Source organism: Acipenser ruthenus, chromosome 6 (assembly GCF_902713425.1).
Source record: "Acipenser ruthenus chromosome 6, fAciRut3.2 maternal haplotype, whole genome shotgun sequence".
NCBI classification, from domain to species: domain Eukaryota; kingdom Metazoa; phylum Chordata; class Actinopteri; order Acipenseriformes; family Acipenseridae; genus Acipenser; species Acipenser ruthenus.
In genome coordinates, this window is record NC_081194.1 from 62,143,561 (window position 1) to 62,171,533 (window position 27,973).

The following is a 27,973-nucleotide window of genomic DNA, read 5'->3' on the forward strand; positions in this document are numbered from 1 at the left end:
GTTTGTGGCCACGCAGCGCCTGGTACCTTGTATCAGCATCTTCTCTACATCCTGTCAGAACAGTACTTGGAGCAAACGGGTAAGTAATCGTATTAAAAAATGTAATAACACATATTAAAAATTAATATTAATCGTATTAATCATCGCTACAAACGTGACGTAAATGTAAGTATGTATGAGAAAGTAGCCAAGGTTATTTTAAATTGCAAGTTAAACGTTCACCCCCAGTTTTTTAAACATAAAGTATGTGGCATTAATGCATGCTTGACTGTGATCGATTGTAATTTTATTATTGATGAAAATTACCAGTCGTCACCGGGCTTTTCTAAACAAACGAATAACCTTATTGATAAGCACGTGGACTCTATAACTATATATATATATATATATATATATATATATATATATATATATATATATATATATATATATAGTAATACAGTAATAAAGGACATCACCCAAATTGGGATAACAGAAAGTAGGAACCTGTCAGAGCAGACGGGGTTATGAAAATGAACATCTAATCTGTGTCTAAAGCACACGACGTATGGTGCTAATCGGTAATGGCGACTATCATTAATTAGATAAGGGCATACGTTTGTATAAACACCGACAAGAAGGTCAGGACTTGTGTTATTAATTCCTATTGTATGATGTTGTGTTTATTTTCGCCAAGCCTTTCTTCACACCTGTCCCCCCAGATCAATCCTTCTATTCTGACAAGATATAATAATAATAATCAAATACAAGTTTATTATTCATTTATATATATATATATATATATATATATATATATATATATATATATATATATATATATATATATATATATATTACATTAATTCTGAATATGAAAATATTTCAAATAAAATTCTATACATAAACTGATGCATCTTGGCAGCTTTGATTTTGGTTACGTGTTTTGATTGCAGCTAGACTATTGGATGGAATTTGAACTACACCACAGGAAGTGATAAGGTATCATGAAACAGCAGGAACTTTTCGGTTTCAATGTTTATATAAATATTGAATTATAGAATGCAAGCAAAGAACCTAAATATATTCTACAGAACAAGAGGGGCCAGTGATAATATTGCTTTTTAAGGTGTAAGCAAATTTACTTTAAAACCTTGCTTAGCACCCCTAATGAAGCTAGATAACATTCTAGACTGATGTATGTTTATTTAGCAACAGTCTAGAGAAGTTTGTGCATACAAAACCATCAACACAAGTTATAGGCGTAAACATTGAATATGATTTATGTCCACAAATTGTTTCACTTAAATTAAGAAAATAAAGCGATATTTGTTGTACTTTAAATAATGTTACACTACATAATTTCGATATACAGTAGGGAGGTGCCTCGTTGTACTCTTTAAAAATTGTTTTACAAATATGTTACCAATTGAGTCTTAACCTACAGCTAACATTATATGTCAGTTTTAAAAAAAAAAACAACTTTTTTTTTCTACACAGATAGCTTATTGAACGAAGTGCTCATACATGACTCATACAAGTATGATAACGCACTGACATATTTATCTATTTAATATTTAAATTGGAATTTAAAGGAGTTGGTTTTGTTTCAGATGGTGAGATACAGGGAATGGATGATTTGCAAATACTGAGTGTTCTCAGATGACATCATGAACCCTGCCGCAAGCGGCGCTGCTGATTCTCGACAGTCAGACAATAGCAACAGAAAACAACAGCCGGCTTCGTCTCCGGCTAGATTCAGCGATGTTACCACCAGATTAGCCTCTAAAACCTCAGCATCTGCCAAAAGCAATGCTCCCAAACAGGGCCTGAAACATACCCGCGGTTCTGTCAAGGGATCCGTAGCTAACAGCAAAGATAAACAGCGAACTAGAGGTGCGGTCGCTGTTCATCCGGGTGGTGCTGAAACGAACGCTTCAAATGCGTACAGGGCGGAAGCAGCTAAGAAAACCGAGGAGAAAAACAGCCAAGGACCCGAAACCCGGAGCACAGATATAACATCGATAAAAGTGGATTATTATCAACTCGTTTCTGACCAGTCCGACACTACGTCCAAATCGTCGAAAGGGAAACTGAAAAACCAACAGAAGGGCGGGGGCGAAGCGTCCACTAGCAACAAGCAGAATAGTAAGACTTCTGTCGGCTGCGGGGCCGGGTTTTGGAAAGAAGGATGTCTGCAGTCTGAATTAATCCAGTTTCACATCAACAAAAAGCTAAAGAAAGGTGGTAAAATGCATACCAAAACAGCAAATACCCAAGAAACAGACTCGCAATCGGCGGTGCCTGCTGAAGAGATCAATACGGAAAATATGACACAACAAGATCAGAACCTACAAAATGAAATAGAGCGACTCATAGAAGAAAATGAAGATTTCAAGGTATGAATTTATCATGTGTTGTGTAAAGCAGTTTTCCCAGGGTATATTATATCAGCTATTATTATTATTATTATTATTATTATTATTATTATTATTATTATTATTATTATTATTATTATTATTATTGTAGTTGCGACTGGGCAATGACAATGCACAAATTTATGTATTTCTTATTGGATAATTATATATTTGATTTTGTTTGATTTTGTTTAATTTGAAGCGTAGTTTATTATGGTGTTTTATTTTTTCGAGAATAATGACTGCGATCGTTTTATTTCTTAAAACCTGTTTATTATAGTGGTTTGGGTAGATATTTAGTACCAATATATGGGCTTATAAACTGTAGGTCGAATTAAACGTAGCTACTCCTGTTTTCACCTTGAAATAGATCGAAATTGACGAGATGCGGACGGAAATGGATGAGATGAGGGACAGTTTTTACGAGGAAGATGCTTGCCAGCTGCAGGATATGCGTCGGGAACTGGAGAGAGCCAACAAAAACTGTCGAATATTGCAGTACCGCCTGCGGAAGGCCGAGAGGAAGCGACTGAGATACGCGGAGACCGGTGAGATAGACACCGAGCTGGTGAGAAGTCTGGAGCAAGACCTTAAGGTAAAGTTGACCAACAAACCCAGCATGTGGTTTGATTTATCAACACTTTTTGTTGTTGTTGTTGTTTTCTTATGATTTAAAATTAGGCAGCTAATTTGCCAGGCTTTTACAGATTAACACAGTGCTGAAGAAAGAGAAAAACATTTTATTGGCTTTACTTTTAGAGAAAGAGAAAGGGGAAACTATCAAGTTTCATATTAAAAACGTTTTTAAGGAGCCTGGTCTGGGTTGCTGTCCTGGTTCTCTACACCAGTCTAAAAATATCTACAAACCCTGTTAAAGCAATGTCAAGATCTAGAGGCATTAAAAGACAAGTCAGACATACAGAAAACCCCTGGTATATAACGAAACTATGGTATAGCCATGACAACCCCATTGCTAAAATCACTATGTTTCTTACGTTCTTACATTCATGTACATACACAGTCTATCAACCTACCATCTAATGCATTAAAAAAAAGAAACAAACAGAATAGCAAGAAACGTTTTGTTTTGTTTTAATAAAACAGTTTTTAACTTGTCAGGGTGGATCCAGAAATCATACAGTATGATTGCATTTAATATTTAGTGCATTGCTACCTTTGCTATGTTTATGTTTAGTCTCCAATACATCCACTTTGAATTCCAAACCAAGATAAAGTCATAAGAACATAAGAAATTCCAGAACGAGAAAAGACCATTAGGCCCACCTATGTTCGCTCGCTTTGGTGCCAGCGTGATAGGTTAGCACTCAGGAGAGGAAAAACAACCCCCCCCCCAGCCAGGTTAGTAGGGGAAATAAAACATCTGGGAATCCGTAGCTAGATGGACTGCCCTTCCTCCAGGCGGCTAGCTAAAGGTCTTGCATTGTGGTCACAGAGAGGGTTATACAATATTGTTCATGACAGCATCCAGTCTATTCAGTCTCTGCTTCAACAACTCTGTGTGGCAGCCTGTTCCAATTGTTCACCACCCATTCTGTGGTTTCTATTTGGCAGCAAAACAAATGTAATGTATAAATCCACTACATCATTTAAAAAAGGCTAACTTCTCACCCCCAACCCTTTTAATTATACATTTGTTTCCCATCACCATTAGCAACTAAATTAGCAACTCTAATTGTCTCTTGTTGGTTGGGTTAATACTGGGTTGTTGGGTTTGTACAACTTACAGTAACAGTCAACACATAATATGAAACACCCTTTACATTTAATGAATGTTTTTGTTTTACACAGAAGCACAAATAGTCCTATTTCAACAGAATGTCTTTAACACAATAAAACTGCAAACAGTATGAGCCAGAAAGTCTTTACACCAAAATGCAATTTGCACCATTTCTGATAGAAAAAAAATGTATGTTCATGTTACTTAACTAGTAACAAACATTGTAGGCTCACTTTGAATTCTGAAATGAATTGTATGACTTGTGCATTACGTGTTTTCTAAGTTAAATATTTTTTTAATGTAATTAAATATATATTTTTTTCAAATTGCAGTTTGGTATAAAAGGCTTGATAAATCTGGCCCTATATGTTTATTTCACATTTTGATCATTGTTTGTTAAGGAAACTATTTATCATGATGTGATTGATAAAATATCATTAGAGGTGTGATTTTCTCTGTTGATATTGTTTTAGTTAAAGTTAGGGTTTATGTAAGGACAGGATAATATAATTAAATAATACAGAATGATTGTGCAATCTCTTATAACAATTAGTAATTACTTGTAATTGTTGCCAGGTCAAAGTGCTAACCATATTTTATATCAAGACTTTAGTAACCACAAATACTGCCGAAGACTTATTACTCACAGAATTTTTTTTTTTATGCTTCTTAATAATCATTGGATGGAAATAGTTGCAATTTAATATTCATTTAAATCTACAGTATATTGTGTGGTCATAAAAAAATGTGATCTTAATAGCATTCATAATGAATCAGCATTATTAAATTAATTAATTATCTTAGTGCTTTTGCAAGTGTCTCAAAATAACAGTGAATCGTTTTGCCAGGTGGCAAAAGACGTGTCAGTGAGACTTCATCATGAACTGGAGAATGTAGAGGAGAAGCGAGCAAAAACTGAAGAGGAGAACGAAAAGCTACGACAGCAGTTCATTGAGGTGGAGATCACCAAGCAAGCGCTGCAGAACGAACTGGAGAAAGCAAAAGAGGTAAGTAATTCACACCAGCTTTGTTGTGCCAAGATTTAAAACAAGCTACTTTTGGTGGCCCTTCTATTGACTGTTTGGCATCAATTCTTTGGAATTAGCTGCCTAAATATATTAGACATAGCTGTTCCATTTCTTTGTTTAAGTTCAAACTAAAACACACTTATTTACTCTGGCCTTGATGTTTGGGGATGTTATCATGATTTTATGGCAATGTGTTTCAATGGTTTCCGTCATGACATTTTTTTTTATGGTTTTATTGTGGTCTATATATTTATTGTGAGCTTTGAGTAGGAAGTTTGATGTTATATAAGGAAACAAAAAGAAAGAAATACAGTATTATGGGATTACACCGTGTAACAATTTTTTTTTTTTTTTTTGGTTCCTGGGTAGTAAGTGTTATTTCCTAATTGCTTATGCCTCAAAAGTATAGAAAATGGCTATTATTCCCCACAAACTTTGCTTTTGTGACCAGGACAGTGATATTTTGAAATTTACCTATTTTCCAGAACATTCCAGATAGATTCAGTGCTGAGTAAACTTGCAGTAACTTCTAGAACTTTCTAGAACTTTCCAGTAATATAAATAGTAGTATAAATACAGGGGCCTTAAGCCCACCAGTTCAGTTTAGTTCCAGCTGCCTAAGTGGATACATATCTGCATTTTTCTGAGATGGCATCAAGATCATAGGAAACTTCAAAATGGTGGCATTCCTGATGGGTCTCCAAGGCGGTTTTCCCAAGTTTCCCTGCTATCTTTGCCTTTGGGACAGCAGGGACACCAAGGCGCACTACCACAGGCGGGACTGGCCACAGCGGACCGAGTTCTCTGTGGGGAGGAACAACGTCAAGTGGGAGCCACTGGTGGACCCCCAGAAGGTGCTGATGCCACCACTGCACATCAAATTGGGCCTTATGAAACAATTTGTCAGAGCTCTAGATAAGGAGTCGGCAGCCTTCAAGTACCTTCAAGACTTCTTCCCTAAGCTGTCTGAGGCAAAGGTCAAAGCCGGTGTCTTTGTCGGACCACAGATAAAGAAGATCCTGGAGTGCAATGAATTCCCCAAGAAGCTCACTAGTAAGGAGAAAGCGGCTTGGAACAGCTTTGTCGCAGTGGTTCGAGGCTTCCTGGGCAATCACAAGGCCGAAAACTATGTGGAGCTGGTTGAGACTCTGGTGAAGAACTACGGCACAATGGGCTGTAGGATGTCCCTCAAAGTACATATCCTTGATGCTCATCTTGATAAATTCAAGGAGAACATGGGAGCGTACTCGGAGGAGCAAGGCGAGCGTTTCCATCAGGATATACTGGACTTTGAACGCCGCTACCAAGGACAGTATAACGAGAACATGATGGGAGACTACATTTGGGGGCTGATTCGTGAAAGTGATTTACAGTATAATCGTAAATCTCGAAAAACTACTCATTTCTAAATCTTTTGTAGTCATTTTTGTATTACTTTAGTATAAATACATGTTAATTTGGATTCATGTGTTGTTTTTTTCTGACATTATGTGAACGAAAAGACACAAATTCGCCCGTTTTCTCATTGGAAATAGGTAAATTTCAAAATATCACTGTCCTGGTCACAAAAGCAAAGTTTGTGGGGAATAATAGCCATTTTCTATGTGTTACATAGTGTTATTATTGTGTTTGGAGATTAAGCAAATATGACATTGTGGTAAAGCTATTAGTAAAGTAGACTAATGTTTAGGTCAATGCCTCCATCAGTGTGAAATTGGAAACAAAGAAACACCTTTATAAACATCACTATTATAGGTACAAACACTGTTTTGAAAAGCCCATGTGTTATTTTTCCTGCTGCTTGCATTTTAATGAATCATAAGCTCCTCAGCAGGGCCCATCTTATTGCTTTGGGCACAGCAGATATGCTCTAATAATGTGCTTCAAGGTGCTGCAGTGCTGCAAATAGGCTCCCTAGTTAATTTTACAGATGAACAGTAATAGCTTTCAGAGCCATTCTTGATGTGTTCAGTCCTCTGAATTCAAGACCCCCATGTAATACTGGGAGGGGCCGGGGAGTACTTCTACTATAACCCTTCTATAGTTAAGTTTAAAATTATTAATCTGTAATATTACACACTAAATAACATATTAGTAAGAGCAAGACTTCCACAAGATTTACATATTACAATACAAAATATAATAAAATACAGGCTCTTAGGTTATAATAAAATACAGGCTGTTGTGCTGTATAAAGTTCACAGCCTAACTGTAAAGTGCTTTGTGATGGTGGTCCACTATGAAAGGCACTATATAAAAATAAAGAGTATTATTATTATTATTATTATTATTATTATTATTATTATTATTATTATTATTATTATTATTATTATTATTATTATTATTATATTGATTTGAAGCTATTCATACAATTCAAGGAATTTATATTTTAACCGGTTCTTAAACAGATCACAGAGAGAACAAAACCTAACATAGGGATCCTCTATTTTTATGAAAGAAATCTTATACTTGCTCCCTTTCTAGAAATTAAAAATTAACTACAATTTCATGTGCCATATTAGAGACTAAATTTGAAAAACCTAAACAAGGAAGACCATATTCAGTGGTCCAGTTAAGCTGCATACCTGCCGTTTTTATGCATTAAAAAAATCTGAAATATGCACTAATTTAAATTTAAAGAGTAAAAATATACATAGCAATTTTCCTGCACAGCTTGTCTGCCTCTAGCCTCCCCTAAAACTTCCACTAACAACTACATCTCCCAGAATACAATGTCTTCAGTTACTAGGAAACTGTACCCAAGAAAAACCAACCCAACAAACATTATCCAATCTCTGGCTAGCCCTGTTGTCTTTGCAGCCAATCACAGTAAGAATAAGAACAATTCAAAGCTACACAGGTTGAAGTGTAAACACCCCAGTCCAGCTACAAATCCAACTGGAACCATCATCAGAGGCAACCGCTAAAGAAAGGTGCCTATAATATTAAACTGTTTTATAACTTATTAATGCATTTCCTTATTTATCTGTATGGCTTTATACTGAAGTTCAAACATGTTCACTGAGTTTAAGAATGTAATGTTAAAATATAAGTAAGATAATTAATTTGCAGTCAGTGTGATATCTCGAAATAAATGTGCTACAAACCTTGTAGAACATATGCATGGTTGTACAGCAGTTCAAAGTAACTTTCCAGTTACAATGGAAGGCTCTTTTTTAATGCCTACCCCACTACCATTAAAGATTGTTCAGTATTTATCGAGATTAGTCATGACTTCAAGTTAATGTTGCATTTTAGACCATGAAAATACATTTGACTCTCTCAGTGTTAAAATTAGAGGGTAAGTTACTCCCAGACCTAAAACCTTATCTGGAGCGCTGACCCTATGGGTTAGTCACTGCCCCCATGTCCAGATTTCCACTCTTTAATCACTGCTCTTGTCATTTTTCAATTAATAGAATTGAATTAATAGAGAATAAAAACAAACTAAACTAACAACTACCTAGCCTATATTTAACTACTAATTTATTGTAGTCTCCACTTAACATCCCAGCAGCTTCTGTTTCAGTCATTCCGGCCTAAGCTGCTAACGTTAGCTATTGTAATAAAGTGCGGACTATGGGTCAAACAAACGTTTGCGTAAAGACAAAACCATAACAAAATAGTATAAAACAAAAAAAGGGGAAGAGCTAAATATATATAGTTTTGTAAAATATATAGCTCTGGGTGGGCACGTGCCCCCTCTGCCCTGTGGGTTAGGCACCTATGTATATATTTCCACACAAGTATATAACCTATATATGTTGGACTCACCATAATGCTGATCTGGATTATGAGAACATGCATCAACTAACCAATAAAAAGACTGGTACCGTATGTCAGAGATTTCCTTTGTATTTGGAAAAGCCATTCATTTCATACATTTACCAAATTACTTTCTATGATCTACCATGTTCTGTATCTGTTTAATATCCTGTTATGTGTGTCCCCAGTCATGATTCTTAGTTTTTTTCTGCTTAGATCATTAGTTACTATGCTTAATGTATTCCCTAATCTATTACCATCACTATGTAGATCTTACACTCTCCTATAGAAATGAAGCACATATTATGTTAAAGTTGCATTTGATTTTTAATGGTATTTTTTTAGCATTTATAAACAAAAAACTGGCAAATGTATCTTGTATTGTTTTCCATACTGTATGTAGAAGGAACGGATCTGGGACACACAAGTTGCTTCTGGGAATTTGAGTCCTTGTAGGAAAAATAATTCTGAACATTGTTTTTTTAGACAATGATTCTTCCTGCAATTTTTTTAATATATATATTTCTTCAGAAAAACACTAAACAAAACACTGAAACATTCTAAATGTTTGCTATTTCTTTTCTTTTTTTTCTTAAAGAACTCCAACTCCCAGAAGCATTGGCTATCCAATCACTGCTTTTCCAATGACACATGTTTTCTATGCCTACATAAGTCCTTCAAGCTACTTTAGGAAGTTGACTGGAAGTACAGCATTACATTATCTGCAAGGAGCATTCAATAAATATTCTTCTCCAACATTAAAATATGAATTCACCTTTACCATAATGTGGGAGTTCTTCATATAGGAACATTTTAGACCAACAAAATGTTAGCTATTAGATTTACTGGTTATAATAATATATATTTTTAAATCACCTTCTAAAGAATGTTGTGCCAACATCTAATTGGCAATGGACCAATATAATGCCTTAATTCAAAGTATACACCTACAAATAAACCTAGCCAGAGGTAATACAAACAAAAACAGTATCCCTTGGGTTATGGTATCAGGTCTTACCTTGTTGAGGTACCAGTGCTCCAGCTTTAAATACAATTATAATCTATTCTATTAGTCAAGCTAATGAGATGTATTTTTTAAATACTACTAATATATATATATATATATATATATATATATATATATATATATATATATATATATATATATATATATATATGTTTTATTACTATTTTTAGTTGTCACTAAAAAGAAGAGGAAGCAAGGACTTGCAGAAGTTTGAGAAAAAGACTCCTCAAACACCAACAGAGGTAAGGAAGGGAATCTGTGTTTGCTTTAGAAAGTTACAGTGTAAGGTATATAAATAATGTATTCATCTCATCGAATAGCATTAAAAAAGGTTTTTAATAAAATTACAGTATAAGACTTTTGCCTAGGGCACCCTAAATATGTGATCTTAGTGACAATGTAATATTTCTGCCATAAGGAGCAATTATAGTAAGGAGCAACAGTGGTATGGACCGTTGGTACAATGGTACCACAATGATATGAACCAATTCCGGTGTAATCCATTCAGTACCATTGTATTACTCTGACCTTTGACTTTAACCAAGAAATGATGGTCAGATTTAGATACAATTTTGCACAAATTGATACGAAATTGGTTCCTATTAATTTTAAAGATAGTCCTTCAAGCAGCTCATTCCCACCATCATTGGAACAGTGCAGATGCTGTGATGATTCGAACTGTGCAAGGTAATCGGTGCAGATACTGGAAAACATGATTCTATCGGATTCTGTGTCTATTTGCAGATGCAAAGAGTAGATGATGACCGTGAGAATTAAGCAGAAAATTCCATTGCCTCTGTAAAGCTGGTGAGGGGACGGCTTAAGTACTCTTGAGTTCTTAATTATATCTGTTGTATTGCGGAAAGAAAAGTACTTAGAGCTTAGTTGGCAGTTTTTGCTGCAGCATTTTGAACTGATTGCCAACCTGCTGTTTACGAAAAGCAGCCTTGGCAGCAGTCTTCAGTTTACCTTCTATTCATCTGCATAATGGGATGGAAAGGCATCTTGTTCAAGTAGCTGTGCTTACAGGCTGTGCTAGATCGCGTGCAACCCCAGTGACCTTTCAGGAAGCTGGGGAATAGTTTCTCAGGGAATGCCATAAGGTTTGTGTGGCAGCAGCAATTAACGTGTAGGATATTTGCTCTGTTAATGGTACCAGGTTTGTCATGTTGTTTCGTGTGTTTAATATTAATTGTTTAATGCCACTATCTATACATTTCCTATTGTGTAATAGCCTGTAAATATCATGTAGAGTTGTAATATTTAGCTTAAATAGCTTCAACCGTCTGTTGTCACATGTACAATACTAATGACACTAATTTTGAATGGTAGTGTGCACTGATTTCTTTATAGCTATATATTGTAAAATGCTGGTTTGTAAAGTAAAGTTCTTCTTTAGAGTTCTAGGATCTGTGTCATATCTGGGTTCCTTAATAGCACCTGTTTTTTTCTTTCTCATAAGGATGACAGTGAGGACTTGAAGTGTCAGCTTCAATTTATTAAAGAGGAAGCTGTACTGATGAGGAAGAAGATGGCAAAAATCGACAAAGAGAAAGATCGGCTGGAGCAAGAGCTGCAGAAGTACCGCTCCTTCTATGGAGATCTTGACAGCCCTTTACCGAAAGGTGAGGCGGGAGGGCCCCCTACCACCAGAGAGGCAGAACTGAAGCTGCGCCTGAGATTGGTGGAGGAAGAAGCTAACATCCTGGGCCGGAAGATCGTGGAGCTGGAAGTGGAGAACAGAGGCTTAAAGGCTGAACTCGACGACCTCCGAGGTGATGAGCATGCCGGTGCTTCTGGTACATCCTTCAGGGAACAGAGCGAGGTCTCGGAGCTAAGGCAGCAGCTGCAGCTAGTTGAAGATGAAGCAGAGCTGCTGAGGAGGAACTTGGCCGACATGGAGGACCAGAATAAGAAAATCACCACTGAGGTCAACAAGTACAAGTTCAAGGCCGGGACGCATGAGAGTTCCAGGCACAGTGACAGTGCCAAGACAGAGGCCCTCCAGGAGGAGCTGAAGGCAGCTAGAATGCAGATCAATGAACTCAGCGGTAAAGTCATGCAGCTGCAGTACGAGAACAGGGTCCTGATGTCTAACATGCAGCGCTACGACTTGGCCTCTCACCTGGGGATCCGCGGGAGCCCCCGGGATAGTGATACAGAGAGCGATGCAGGAAAAAGGGAAAGTGACGATGATTCACGCCCCCCTCACAGGAAACGAGAGGGGCCTATTGGTGGGGAGAGCGACTCAGAAGAGGTGCGCAACATCCGCTGCCTGACCCCTACCAGGTCCCTTTACTCTGCCGAGGGCCGTTTTTTACCCAAAAACTTCAAAGACCGCCAGCAGATGATAGACATCCGCATGGAAGCCGAGCGGCTCAGCAGGACTATAGACCGACTGATTTCCGACACCAGCACCATCATAACCGAGGCCAGGATTTGCGTGACCAACGGGGACCTCTTTGGAAGGATGGATGAGGAAGATGATGGCAGCCGGATACGAGAGCATGAGCTGCTCTACAGAATCAACGCCCAGATGAAGGCCTTTCAGAAGGAGCTTCAGACTTTCATTGACAGACTAGAAGTCCCCAAGTCTGACGAAAGGGGAGCTGAGGAACCGTTGTCTGTAAGTCAGGTAAAAGTGTATGCATTATGAGTATCAGAAAGTGTAACAAAGACTTTTCACTGATGGCGTTGCTGCTGCATTACTGATTTAGAGTGGAGGCAGCACAACTGGCTTTTTAATGAAAATCCAGGACCTTAAAAAGGGAATTCGAAAGCAATTGTCACACAATAGCTATATCTAGGTGACACATTTGATTGTATTTGGTAACAACAGTCTCCATCACCAGTATAAAAACCTAGACCTGCAGATTCTGATTTTGCCACTTGGAATTATCTGACAACCTCATAGACTCAAAGCGCCTTGTAGTTAACGCTTAACTAAATTCAGTGCTCAACTGGTTCTCAAGACTAGACTTCAAGTATTCCAGACAATCCATGTTTTGTTTCAATCACAACACTATATTAGTTTTAATTATTCACCTACACCATCACAATACAGCTAGTGAATCAGATTGCTCTCTTGCTAGATATTATGCAACCATACACACTGATTTAGTTTATTGTCTAGATGCAATGTATGGAAACCAGTCTTAAACAAAAATTATAATAATAATCAACTGTCGATATGATAACAGAAGACAGCAAGGTAAGCAGGTAACTTGGAGTATTGTTTAACTGTTAAACAATAAGTCGGATTTGTTGTCCCACAGGTTTAGGGAGGAAAATCGGCTGGGCATAGTTCACCTTATTATGCTTCAGTGACCCCTGCTGATCAGGCAGAGGCTTCCCAGGCTGGGCCTTGTCTCCAGTGTTAGTAGCTTGGTAGCCTTAGACTAATTGTCTATAACTATTTCAACTTCCCAGTTATTCCCAATTATGCATTGACGTTTACTGGAATTAGAACGTTTATAACCTTGTACACTGCACCTAAAAATAAATTATTGCTTAGAATTGCACATTAGACTGCACTAACAGACAGACTCTGTACAGTACGGTACTACAGTGATTGATCTGTGTACACCAGACGACAATACACATTTTAAAAAAGGCAGCTGGTTGAAACAGAAACTAAGACTCTTACAGTAGGGGTACTTGAGCGCTAGGGTTGAGAACTCACTGCACTATCCAAATATAATACTGCCTGTCAGTGCCTGCTTTTCGTTAAGCAGTGTGTGCAGGCATATGTGTTGCTATTCATCTCACATCCCAGCTAAACTCCACAACAATGGGGATTTCTATTGCTGAGGATGATGACTGTGTGAAATATGGAAATGCAGATTCACCCTGCATTTAGGACTTCAGCAAGGGGGACTAGACTATAGGCCCAGGGTCTGGGATTATGTTTTAATTACGTTGCTGTTGCTATCAGTCGAGCAGCTTTAAAGAAGTACCAGCTAACAAAACAAACACTGAATAAAGATAACTTATATTATATTAAAACTTTTAGAACAACATACTTGCAATTGTCTTTTAGGACAGTTTTGGTATCTGGTAGTTAGGGATAAGCCACTGTAAGGATAGCCACACCATCATTATAATTTAGTCAGTGTGTATACACAGACACGCTGTAATGTTTAGTGTTTTGTCAATGAGCTACAGAAAACAGATATTGCTTGTCTTCTGTTTACTGTAGGTAGCTAAACTGATCAAGAAAATATTTTACAAAACCTAGAAAAACAAACCCTGCATCAGACCTATGCAAAGTTGCAAACTGATATTTTAGCACGGCTCTGACAACTCTACTGTATGGTATCTGATTTTAAGATGATGCTGCATTTATGCCCTTTATTTAATCATTGCCTACAGTAGGTGAATAGTAATTAAGTAGCTTAAAATATATATTTTTTTACTGCCCCTTACCTTTATATCATGGGGTAAAAATCCAACCAACAAAACAAAAAAACAATACAGTATGTGAGTATAAAACAACATGTTTGTATTAAGAACCACTCAGAGTAAGGAATTAGAGGGCTGCAACTCTTGAATAACATTTTTTAATACAAGACTTGCCTGTTTTGTTTTCACTGTAGCTTCAAACAGTGGTATGGATAGAATTTAGAAATACTTTATCAGCAATTGCTTTGAGCGAATTAACTGCCTGCAGAGTCCCTTTTCTTTGCATTCTGAGATCCCACATGTCCCTCTCTAAAAAAGTTATAATGTTATAACTGTTCTAGCAGCCAATTGGAATACAGATTTAGTGGCTGATGATGAGTCTATTCAAAAAAATGAAAAAACAAGACAGGCACTGTGCAATCTACATTTAAATGTAAATGTATACCATTCTAATTCTGTTCTTTAATGTATTCCCCATTTTTATCATTATTTTCTGTTTTGTAATTTACCTACCCAGATGTTTCAACCTATTATTTTACTTATTCTCATTCTTGTCTTGTTTTCATCCCTTTCCTATGCCACCATTTTTAAATTGGTCTTTCTGTTTACACTTTTCTTTGTATTGTAAATCCCATTCCTCCATTAGTTTAGTGTTATTTTTAGTTTGTTTATTTATTTTAAACACCTCACTAAGGTTACACGAAGTACAGGAAATTCATTTTCTGCACGGGCCACAATTCTACGTCAGATTACACCCTTAAGAAAAACACTGGAGACTACAAACTTTATATGGATGACACACTACATTTACAGGTATGTGGTATTAAACAACCCAACATCTAACAATGATGTTATTAAATGTTTCTGGGTTGTTTTTTTTTATCACTGATAAAGAGCAGGTGCTTATTGGTAGTGTTTGACAGTGAATAGCCAATGAGAAAAGTAATGTCCATAAAGGCTGGTGACCTTGATTGAGTCTCTCTAGTAGTGCTAAGAAGTTTAATTTGTTCTCACCTCTAGTTGGTCCATTGCACAGCCATTTCCTGTTTCTGCTTATGCTTGCATTGTTTTCAATACAGAAACCTCCATGTTATGTCTTCATTAAACAAAAAACAAAGCACAAACACAATACAGGTGCTGTCACTAACATCGGTACTATGTTTGTAATGTAGTCAAACCTGACTATGCTATTTAAAGCAGTAAGCCGTCGCATCACACTTTTCCACCAAATATTTTGTGTGTTGAAGTTATAGAAGTAGTAACCAAAAACATTTGCATAAGTTGCATGAGAAAAGACCTTTAGAAATATGTTTGAAAGAGACTGTGTTTTAGAAATCTACATTCAGGAGAGTCCGGCTCTTGTTCTTATTTTGTTTTCATAGAACTAGAGAACACTGGTGCCTTTAAAATAAAAGAAAGTACTGAAACTCAGTGAAGAATTGAACTTGTGCCAAGCCTGTGGAAGAACTGGTACTGAAGCTATGTATGTGGTTTTGTTCTTCAGCCAGAATCTCAGGGGAGTGAATAGGTAGTCTAAAGAAAATCTTAGTTTCCCAGAAAATGGCTGCTGCAGAGCAACAAGAAAAAAAGAAAAAGAATAATAATAATATAAACTATTAGAAGTTAACAATACAAATTCACAAAACCGTTTAAAGAACATTCATTATCCCTTGCTCAGTTTTCATATAACATACATGAACAATGACAATACAATGACAACTGACATACCTGTTACACCCTTATTCTGTTAAGAGTTAGCGTCGGCTCAGATTTTGCACGTTTTAATGACTAATGCTTTTACCGTTGTTTTACTATGCATTTAATGCGGTTTACCGTGCTTTCTATGCTTTACAAAACTTTGCTACAGTTGTATTATGCTATACTGCAGTAAACCTTTATAATGTTTTCATACATTTAAATTAGAATCGTAATATTTCATAGGTATCTCGTGGCCACGATATGTTAAGACGTGCGCATGAGATATTTTATTCTCTCAGGTCCCCTCCCGGGCTCCGTAGAAAACGACTTGATGCGTAGCCTATAACTTTTAAAAAGCAAGTTCTCTTTTTAATTGTAAGTGTTATGTTTAATATATATTAATAATACCGTCTTTGTTTTTTTCTCGTCTTCACTCAAATTCCAAGTTTATAAAGGCATGCTTCCACGCTTGAATTTGTGCTGTACTGCATAATTAGGTAAGTACTTCATATTATTTAAGATTCTCATCGTCATCATTTATAATATATTTTAAATGTCGTTCAGTCTGCATGTTTTGGATAGTGTATTTTTAAGATTTAGATTGAGAGTAGATGTTAAAACTTCATGCTGATTTGAACTTGGCTCTCGCCATCAAATGCCATCAAATAAATTGTAGTTTAAGAATCATGTATTTAATATTATAGCCCGTTAGCTTAAAGGCTAGGTATTGTATGTTATTTCGAGAATGTTAACACTAGTATGTATGAGCTAACCAACATGTTCTACTGTACATTAGATCATAGTGTTATTATAGACTTTCATAGGGCACGCATATTTAAAGGGATGACAAAAAAACATCATACTAGTATCGAAAACAGTGTTTATAATTAGACATTCTTTAGTTGCTATGGCCAGTACTAATACATGTAACAGTTAAGTAAGAGGATCGTGCCTACTGCCAAAATCACGTCACCACAACGTTTGATGTTGCAGTTTGAAGTGCCAAAATAGCTGTAGTAATAGTCCTATTTTAATTATGTAAATATAACCGGGACTTTGTGACTTGGATCCCGCGACACAGAAATGAAAACCCGGAATGGATTTGACATTGTGACGTTCAGTAGGCTACTGTGGCGTCCACTTAATACCTTGCCTCATCATAACGCCTAAAAATGCCTTGGAAGTGGAGTTGTTTACTGGAAAATACGACAGTCAGATAGAATTACAGAAGAGGTGGGAGGGAGGCTTTAAATCCAACCTCTGGGAGTTTAAGTCAAATCGAAGCCAGCTGCTGAGAGGATGCTAACCTAAGTGCTTTCAATATGCTGGTTCTTGAAGTGGTCAAACTAAGCTTCAAAGCTCACATCATTTCGGCACTTGTCTGGTTTGGTGACTGACTCTCCCTCTGGAGACGCTTCCAAGACTTCAGGACCATCAGTGCTGGGTCCCAAATTCAGCAGAGATAGATATACTATTATCATCTTGTATCGGAAATTATCAAGTTCAGAAATCTTCTTTACAGGTAATGACTACGCTGTTATGAATTCCGCTGGAAAGCGTAACAAATACAAATGTAAACCGGTTTATTAAACAACATACAGAGAAGTAAAAACTGTGTTTTAAAGTTTAACCGATTAATATTTGAGACAAATTAGACTACAGTGTATGTAGCCATCACAGAGAATGTTTTTTCCATGATATTTAACGTATATACTCGAATTACTTTTTAGGGCGACGTGTATTAAATTATAGGCACAGCAATAGCTGCCTGTTTATTTACAAATCCCCTCAAACGCTGAAAGTTAAGTATATGGGTAAAGAAACAGTGCCCCGTTTCATAGGACAAAAATAATCCGTAAGTCTTACATCACCGTTAGTATTTTTGGAGCCTTACATTCTCCCGGTGAAGGGGGTGTCATCAAATCAGTTTGTGATAGAATTATTACAATTCCAGAGTTATTTGGAGTATGTTTTCGACCATCGGTGTATTTTGTTATTTTATTTATCCTTAAGAAATATATTAGTTTGACATGTATTAAAAGTGGACACAAGTGTATCTGTTAAATATCAAAGTTTTCCACCGAAATGACCGATTGACCTTGGTCACATGGAAAGAACAAACGCTTGCAGTGCAAAACAGCCTGCAGGAGTTACGCATCGGAAAGCTAGGCTAAGTGGGACCGGAGAAATGACTGGTTTTGGGTGACTGCTGGATTTCAGAATTAAGGACGGATATAATAATAATAATTTAAAACAAAGATAAAAAAACGAGGCATATACTTACTTAATGTTTGCCAGTGGGCGGTTGAGAAATGTGGAATGCATTTGGAAGTGGGTCAGATGTGCACGGACGCGGTGGTGGTTATGTGAGCAGGGCTAAGGGCTGGGAGTTTGTGTCAAGGTCCCGTTTAGAGAAAGAAAGGGGCAGGGGGCAATGCTGCAGCCCGCGCAGAAGTATAGCATCTCCAGCTTATGTGGGTTCGTTCTTCGAGGAGCCTACACCTGGCATAGGAGCGGCAGAGTCAGAGGCAGAAATCCGAGCACAAGCCAACAAGTACGAGCTCCAGTGGCAGCATTCGCGGGAGAAGAAAAAGTGTGAAGAGTTGCAGAAACGGCATGGGCAGGAGAAAGATGAATGGATTAGGGAGAAAGAAGCACTTTTAAGACAAATTGCTGAAATACAAGTAATTATATGAAATGTTTCAATGCGGAATTAATCACGGTATACAATATGTATGTAGATAGCTTTAAAAAGGACCACATTCTACTCAAACCTTAGGAGGATTTGTGTTTGTTACATTAATTGCACAGCACTCTTTGTATTAGTGATTTGTTTAATGGTTTTATATTTTTTCACGTTAATTACACATTTTAAAGGCATATTATTATTATTATTATTATTATTATTATTATTATTATTATTATTATTATTATTATTATACAAACACAACTTGTTTTCTATCAATTTAATTTAAAGGGGGGAGAAAATAGAAGGATTTTGTTGGATTTCAAGTCCGTTTTGGAAGAGGTTCAGTCGGAGCTTAAAAAAGAGGAAACGAGAAGGAGCGACTTACAGCAGCTGTACACAAGGGATCGTTGTGCCTGGGAGCTGGAGAGAGCAGAACTGAAATGTCGCATCGCACTGGTAAAAATGACTTACATGTGGAAGTTACGTATGTGTGTGTGTGTTTTTTCTTTTTTTTTTTTTTTTTTGCTATAAAAACTATTTCCAAACAAATATGGATACCCCTGGGTGTTGTTTTAGACTCGCTATACAGTTGTATAGGCCCATCACTTAGCTTCACAGTGTAAACAAGACTGTTGGTCAAAATATCCTCTTTCGAATTCAGGGGGTAGGCGTGTCACTCCTCAGTCAAGCAGATTTGTATAAGCAATAAACTAACTCAAATGTGTCTACCAAAGCTGGGTTACATATAAGCCATCACCACTTGCTGCCATCTTTTTTAAATTAAAATTCCTGGTTTCAAAGATCATCGGAAGGTTCTCTGCTCTTTTCCTTCCCCCTTTAGATTCCATTCACATATTTGTCATTGTTTTAAAGTAAATAGTTAAAGCATGCTTCCAAGAGTAACAACTCTGTATCAGAGCCAAGTTATTTAGGTCAGTGCAGTCGCTTAGTGGAAAACGGCTAATTAATTGCATACATAGGAGTTAGTGGATTTTGGCTTGAGGGGGCATTATGGAAAATAACTCCCATTTCAAAATGTGGTTCTGGCAGAGGACCCCCCACAGGTTATATAGTGGCTCCAGCAAATTAATATTAATGACAGCTTACACATTGACAATAAAAACATAGGAACAGACCTATCTGGTTTTATCTGCAGCACCACTTCAAAAGAGACTGTTGTTCTCCTGAAGACATATTACCCTTCACACTAGGAATTTGCAGAGAAGTCACGCCAGCTATAATTAGTGTAAGGTCTGTGCAGAGTCTCAGTTTCAGGGTTATCATGGAAACAGTCGCCTTTGACATTGAACTTTACATGCTGTGGTTAAGGTGGATGACTTTTAAAGTTTTATTTTTAAGATTATATTTTTTAAATTGTGGATAGAGTTCTTAAAAAGAAATGATAATCAAGGGCTTAAAGTCAATTTTCATACCTTTTATTTACACTATCAACATTTTCACTGGCTCCTTTTGTTCCATTGAAGATCTCTGGGTGCGTTGTGTTTTTTACTTCAATATGGAATATGCAGATATTTCAAAGACAAAGCTATAGAGGTAAAAGTTGCAGCTGCTTCCTGGTATAACATAACTTCCTGTGCTGTAGCTCAATTCACTCTAGTGGTCTAGCTGCAATCAGTCCATGAGACCTAATGCACAGGAAGTGGTAATAGGAGGTAGGAATTGATTCAAAACCCTTGATTAGTAATGCAACTTAGAAACGAAGAACATAAAATAAAACATTTCACATCTATTTACAAATCTACAATTACTGAGTTATTTAAAAATATATAAAAAATGTATATATATATCAATTTATACAGTTGACCTTTGACCTTTATGCATTGTAGACTGCAGATACAACCAGTGGTAGTTCCAGTTTGATTTCAACTAAATTATGTTCTTTTGAGATGAATGCTGAGGCAGCAGTGTGGAGTAGTGGGTAGGGCTCTGGGCTCTGGACTCTTGACCGGAGGATCGTGGGTTCAATCCCAGGTGGGGGACACTGCTGCTGTACCCTTGAGCAAGATACTTTACCTAGATTGCTCCAGTAAAAACCCAACTGTATAAATGGGTAATTGTATGTAAAAATAATGTGATATCTTGTAACAATTGTAAGTCGCCCTGGATAAGGGTGTCTGTTAAGAAATAAATAATAATAATATGAATATAGATTTCAAAATATTCTGTCACCGGAAACATTTTCTTTTGTTTTCACTTCCTTACGATTCTCACAAAAGCTGGAAGCAAAAGCAAGTAAATACCACTGTGAGAAAACCATCCGTGACCCGAAGGAAACGCTGAAGAGGGAACGTGAGGAGCAGAAGAGGCTGCTGGCGGACACACACACTGCGGCGATGGACTTGAGGAAGCAGCTGGAGAGCAGTGAGCGAGGCTGGGGGAGGGAGAAGGGAGAGCTGCTGCAGAGATTTGACATGGAAAGAAAGGAATGGGAAAGTCAGCTGAAAGACATGCAGAGGAAGATAGAAGAGGTACTGTCTGAGTTTTTTAAATTTTTGCTTTAGAGAGAAAAAGGATATTGATTTCTATTTAAAAAGTTTTCAATACGATCTGTAAATCCTGTTTTTAAATACAATTCTGCTGCAAATAAATAATAAGCATATCTAAATGAGTAAGTACTCTACCAAGGTTTAATTGGTTCAATTTTATGATTAAGGATGTGGTTGGATCAAATTATTGGACTGGAAAGGGCCTGTGACTCTGTTTTTGTCATTGACCCCAGAGGGCATGAATTGGATTTTGGTCAAAATTAGGAAAGGGGCTGTGATGAGAACTGGGAGCTTGTCTGGTCAATTCCACATACTGTGCAGTATGCATTGGGAAGTCTCTAGCTGAAGGCAGACAGTATTATGAGAAAGTGCTTGGAGAATATGACTGCTTTTCTATGATTAGCAAATGACTACTGTACGGAACAGTATTTTATTATATATTTTGAATGAAGGAATGTATTTGGAGCACAAAATACAAATACACAAGAACTAGAACAAAGGCAAGCAAACAATATGTTGAAAAAGGAAAATGAAAACAAACTGCAAGTAGGGTTCGAAGACATTTATGTGTACTGTATATATTTGACTCAAAAGATAATGGAGTGCTTGTATGAAGTTGCTAAGGTTGATTTTACATCTTCAGCAGCATTTGTATGCAATCCATCTGAGAAATATAATGAATGTGCAAATTGGGAGCCTTTTAACCCTAAAACATTGGGAAATCAGTATGTTCTACTGCTGTGCATCAAATGCTTCAGTTGTAATCGCTAAGTCAGATTTTCAATAGCTCTTGGGCAATCTCCTTTGAAAATACAATTATTTGTTCACTAGAGTTGCAGGTTTTTTCGTTTGCATAGAACTCCCCAATCAACAAAGCCTAACAGCAAATGCAGTTGAGTACTGCTGCTGCTGTTTAGTAACATTCAAATAAAATCATGAACTAGCCAGTTCACTACGTGCACAGCACAACAGAACAATATAGCAAACAGATTCCAGTGAATTTGTTTTAGTGTTAAATTAAGGATCATTTTGGGACTGCAGCCTTAATGCTCACTTCAAAGTAACCTACTTATTGTATTAGATTTTCTGTGCCACAAGTGCAGTAATGTAACTGAAGTAGACACCCCCATGAATCGCAGACACACAATAAATGCCTTATATTTCTGAGACTTTTTGTTTCATCAATTTAAAAAATGCAGGTATTCAGTACAATAGACCTAAACAAAATGGCTGCCTGGCCTTCATTCTTCCAGCCAGACAGCCATTGATAGCCTTTTGCTTTGTGGTCATACATTCTTTTTAATGACAACTAAACACCTTCACCACAGATTGGAAAAAGCGATTCATCAGTATCATGTTTTTCTCTTCTTTATTTTTCTTTTGCAGCTTTACCATGAAGTGAAGGCAAGACGTGAGAGCAATTTGAATGTTCAGGAGCACGGGACCTGTGATGAAGTATTGAGGCTTAATTTACATTCACCCACTTCAGAATCCAGCTGTCTAAATGGCACGACAGAACAGAAGCTTCCCTGCATCTCAGAGACCGATGCGCCGGAGAGAGATGGGATTCTATATAAACTAGAAGGGATAACTATTTCAACACCTGGTGGACATGATCCAGCTTTTGTGAATCATTTTAACAACAAGAGCTTCCAAGAAACTACAGGCTTCCAAAATAATAATAATAATACAACATGTGGGCATGATAAAAAGATGTACACTAGTGCTCTTAATGCAGTAAGTATTTTAGCACTTGCAGCTGGTTTCACAGACAACAATTAGCACATATTGGACTACATTATGTAAGGTGACATTAGGTAGTCCAAGATAGGTGATAATCAAGGTATGAGAAACCAGCTGGTTAAGTTTTTAATGACAGGAGCTTATTTCCTGAGTTCTGACAATGGAAAAATATAATACCACATGTTCTATGTGTTTCACAGGCATTGAAGGAAATTGCAAAAGTGAGTGAAGAGCTCTGTAGCTACCAGGATGAAATCCGACAGAAATCTAATCTCTCTAACCACAGGTAATCTTTTTTACTTTTTATTGTTTTCAAACGTACTGTATGGACAAAATAGGCACTGTCCTAGGAAGTAGCAGACTATCAAATATGATTAGTATCTGGGTGTTTGTACACAAATGTGCCCAAATATTTTTTGTCTGTAAGTGCATGGAAATATTATTTTATTTTATGATAAAGAATTTCTAATATTGTAAAACATAGTTGATAAGGCAATCAAATATGACAAGTTAAATAACATTTTAAATAACAAATTGAAGAGGGAATTAATTTTTTTCCCTACATTTTGTTAGCAACAGAACTCATTCTATATCTGTTCTGGAGGAATACGAGGATGCACAGAATGAAAAGAACAAAGCTGGGCCAAGATGTGAGCCAAACAATGAAATACCAGCGTTCAACCCAGAGTGGTCAGGTAGCCTCAAAGTGACAGAGAAAGAGAACAACAGGTTTAACTGGGCCTGCATGAATATGGACACGAGCGACAGCTTTGTGAACAGTGCAGATATGGAAGCTAAGCTTCCACCGATGAAGAAGGAGGCACCACCAGTTCCTCCAAGGACTACGTCATGGTATCTGATGAACCCAGTTACTCCAAAAGCCGTGGACCATCCTGTGGCAGAAGTCAGCAAACCATGGAAGCCGCAGGATTCCTTTTCTGATAGGAAATGCAATAGTCCTTTGGTTTTGAAAAAGTTTGGGGCACTGTTGCAGGAAAACGAAGGGAAAACATTCATAGATTCTGGGATCTTTACCAATGTAGTGCCTGCTGATTCCAAGTGCAACATTGGCTGCTGTCACAGTAGGTGGTCATGTGACATTAGTACATTTGGCAGCAAATTACTGACCTACCAGCCTGTCCAGAAAAGATTTTCAGACGTCAGTATACTGTCATTTGAGAAGGATGACAGCTCAGACTACAAGTCAGCAGAGAAGCCCAAGTTCCCAAATGGTCAATTTCAAAGCACAGACAGTAAAAGAGAATCTAACTCTTCCTGTAGCTCAGCTGAAATAGGAGGTCCTACCTCAGGCACACACTCTTTGTACTCTGAATCCAGCAGACCTAAGAAGAATGAGACATTGGCAATGAAAACTGCTGAATTCAATAGGACTTTGTTTCAGACAGACATTGGTGGTGAAGTTGATGAGGACAGTCTAATTCTAGCAAAACTCTGTGCAAATGCTAACCCTAGTGGTTCAAATCCTAGCTGCATGCGTTACTACACAGAGAAGGACAATGAAAAAGAATACTTTAATCCACAAAGAAAAGGTTCAGCTTTCTCTGAGTACATACCTAACAGACACAGAAATAGTACAGCACTGAATGCCCAGGGAGTGTTAAACAGAGATTTGGTCTGGGGTGGCAGCGGTAATGGTAATGGCAAGTCTATTTCAAATGAACACACCTTGAGACCAAGCCATTTAGCTTCTTATCCACGACCAACAGATTCAAGATCCAATTACAGAGTTGTTGAAAAGATTTTGAGGGACTATGAAAATTCAAGTTCTTCTCGCCTGAATTCTACATGTGGCATGCGTCAGCAGCAGAACCCAAGGTCTGGATTTGCAGACAACCTCATTGAGCACCTAGACATGCTCCAAATAGAACATGAAGCCCAGTCTAGTCAGAGCCTGTCTCCAGCTCCCTCCAGGCAGCCCAACATGCACAATGATGTACTGCTGGAAATACAAGAGGTTAGTGAAAGTTCAGCTTTATCGGGGAAATGTAAGGCACACTTGATTTCGGCATTATTTCAATGTGCTGTGGAGACTCCACTTGTCGCACAACCTGACAGAATATAAGAAGAACCACGTTCATGTAAGGCAAACAAAAGGATCAGACATTACCCTCAAGTGCAGCATTTTGTAAATATGTAATTTTCTTTCTCATTATCATAAAGTATTTTGGAACATTATCGTAAAGTATTATTAAACAGATGTTAGTTTAGTAATTCTTTGAAATACTAGTCAATTGATTTTTTTAAATCCTAAACAAAATGAATCGCTCAAATGAAATGAAAAATAAAGAAATCACATCTTATCATAAGGTGAGGCACCTGCGATGTTGACATGGCAACTTTCTTTACAACAGCATCCTGAGAAACCACAGGAGACTCCTGCTTCTTCAAGAGTTCAATGTGGTTTACGCAAGTCACAGCGTAATCACGTACTCACTGCACTGTGCTAAGCAAACTGTCTTGCTCTGAAAAGCAATCTCCGTTCATCATGTGAAAATACTGTGTTCCAATTAAACAAAGTGATGTCCCAATTAAACAACATAAATAGCATTGGGAAGAATCATCTCCTAGAGTTGTATCTCATTTAAGCAGAAATCCCGATTATCAGTATCCCATTTAAATTGTCCGTACTTTATCCAATGCATTTAATATTTAGCACATCCCTGAAAATGCAGACTCACATCAATATAGTGAATAAAAACAATTCTTCATAGTCATATTAGTCAAAATTCTGTAATTCTAAGGAAACCACGTCTTATTTTTATAATGCGTTTATGTCACCTTAATTACTTTATTACCAATTTAGGAGTTGACACAGTTTGACTAGTTCTAAAATAAATCAGCAGAGCTCATTGTCTTTATAAGAGGTGTTGTTCTGTGAATATATATTGTGCCTCACACAGCAATCTCCCATAAAACAAATGAAAACAAAAGATGAAGTCTGAGACTGCCTTCAATATCAGTTGCTAGCCCTATCTCAGAGATAAGAGATCAACTTTGTGGTGTCATCAAGTGCATTAGATATTGTTTGGCAAGCAGGAAACTAGCGAATGCACACTGAGTTGCATAAAACACTTCCAGAACCTCGTTAAATCCCAGCGTGTTTCCTGTCTCCTGCTATAAAGCACCCCATCTGTAACCTCTTGGGTTACTTCCTTTGCGTTTGCGATTCACATTTTTCATTTGGAAACACAATGTGGCACATAACAAAAGTGACATTAATTACTGAAGACGAGTGTATGGTTATGGACAGGAAACACAGTAGTCTGTGTGTGTATGTGGAAGGGGGGTGGTGGTGGTTAAGTGCTGTATATTTTAAGTACTGCAGTGTGATTGTTTGACTTGTAGTATGTATACATATTGTGTGAGGTTCCTATGTATTGTTCAACTGAACCTGTGATGGTTTAGAAATGTTCTGAGCGGATTGCTAGTTTCAAGCAATATTTGTGTTAATAAGGAGTGTAGAAACTTAAAGAGCAACTTGGTATGGGTTTCTAATATCTAAAAGAATTACTTTGCAAATCCCCTGTGGCCAAAACTGTCAAACACATGTTCTGTCTACAGCAGGTACACCAGAGTGCAAACATTGACCTGTGCCCCTGCAACACTCTGCCCCCAGTGAATTTAAGAAATACCACAGTGTTCTCGTGATTTTTCTTTATGATATATTTATTACATTTACTAGGGTCGGAGTGTTGCAGGGGGCAGGTTAATAGTTTTAAAAACTAGGGTGTGATGACTGAAACAGAACATGAGAAAAATACTACATAAGCTTTGGGAGTTTCTAAGAATGGGAACACAATTTTAAGACCTGAAATAAAAAAAAAAAACAGTTTAACATTTTTTTTATTCAGGCTTGATATTAAACAGCTTTTGTGAAACTGTACAATCTGCTTGTAATCTATTCACAAGTTTATGTATAGATACTGCCTGCAATGTATAACAAAGCATTTTTATTTGAAATTAAGAATGTGGAAAGTTGACCTACATTCATAGTTCTAAATGGGTATCAGCTTTTTAATAACTTTGCAAAAATATCATGTGACAGTATAGGATTCATTTACTTTGTTGCTGTTGATAAAAGCCTAACAAAGTGCATTATGTTCTTTGTCTCCCAGAATCACCCAGAAGCCTCAGCTTCTTTAGCTAGGAAGAGTTTCTCACGACCTGCTCGGCCAGCAAACCAACGACTCCCGTCACGCTGGGCCAGCAGACTCACTCCTGCCCCTCCAGCAGCAAGCAGAGCTCCACAGAATCGGACGCATTCCTATCCCTACCACTCAGAGACAGTACTTTGAGACTATGTATGGACTCTTTAACAAGCAGATTAAACCAAATACTGCAAGAAGTATGCCTAGCTTCCCTTTTAAAATAGTTTTTACCTTCTGTATATACTTGACTGTTATTTATACTGAGCTTTTAAGTGCTTAACTTGTGTATGTGTACACAAAATGTTTTTAGTATGCTTTAGTAAAAGAGACGTTTATGCGCTTAGTTAAAGCATAGAAAGTCTCCAGTGTTTCAATGGCCTTCTGTACTTCTGTATTGACTTTAATCAGACAAACATTACATTGTTTTTACTTAGCATTTGTTTACTTATTTTAATATTTAAAAACAACATTTTACAGTTCTGTAAATTCAAAACATTGTTTCATTGTGACATGCATGCTTATGTGTTTGTTGTTGCATGTGTATGTAGTTATGAGAATATCAAACATATGTAGGTCATCGTTGACAAACTATAGACCAATATTGTAATTTTAATTGATCTATAATCTCCATGTTAAATATCTTGAGTGGTTAATCATTATAATGACAAAGCCAACTTCGAATGTTCTACATATTGACAGTGAAACATGTAATGAGTGACCTGTTTTGTTGTCTGTGTTTTTTTTTCTGATAATAAAAATAAAAATGACAGTATTTACATGTAGATGCTACTGATAACAACTTTAAACTGCAGGAC

General features: G+C 37.1%; 1 protein-coding gene across 6 annotated transcripts; it reads left to right on the forward strand.

Moving 5' to 3' along the window:
• Positions 1-27,934, forward strand: LOC117411333 (protein SOGA3-like). 6 transcript variants are annotated; one of them, XM_034018685.3, is made up of 10 exons: positions 1-79; positions 1,590-2,375; positions 2,764-2,988; positions 4,980-5,138; positions 10,122-10,193; positions 11,414-12,586; positions 14,870-15,165; positions 15,735-15,835; positions 16,497-16,547; positions 19,028-19,165. In XM_034018685.3, exons 2-7 carry the CDS (start codon positions 1,647-1,649, stop codon positions 14,978-14,980), a joined length of 2,469 nt encoding a protein of 822 aa, XP_033874576.3. In that variant the 5' UTR covers positions 1-79; positions 1,590-1,646; the 3' UTR covers positions 14,981-15,165; positions 15,735-15,835; positions 16,497-16,547; positions 19,028-19,165. The 6 variants fall into 6 exon arrangements, with proteins under 6 accessions (XP_033874576.3, XP_033874575.3, XP_033874577.3 ...); XM_034018684.3 differs by lacking the exon at positions 15,735-15,835; XM_034018686.3 differs by lacking the exon at positions 15,735-15,835 and having other exon boundaries at positions 11,414-12,577.
• Positions 27,935-27,973: the final 39 nt, after the last annotated feature.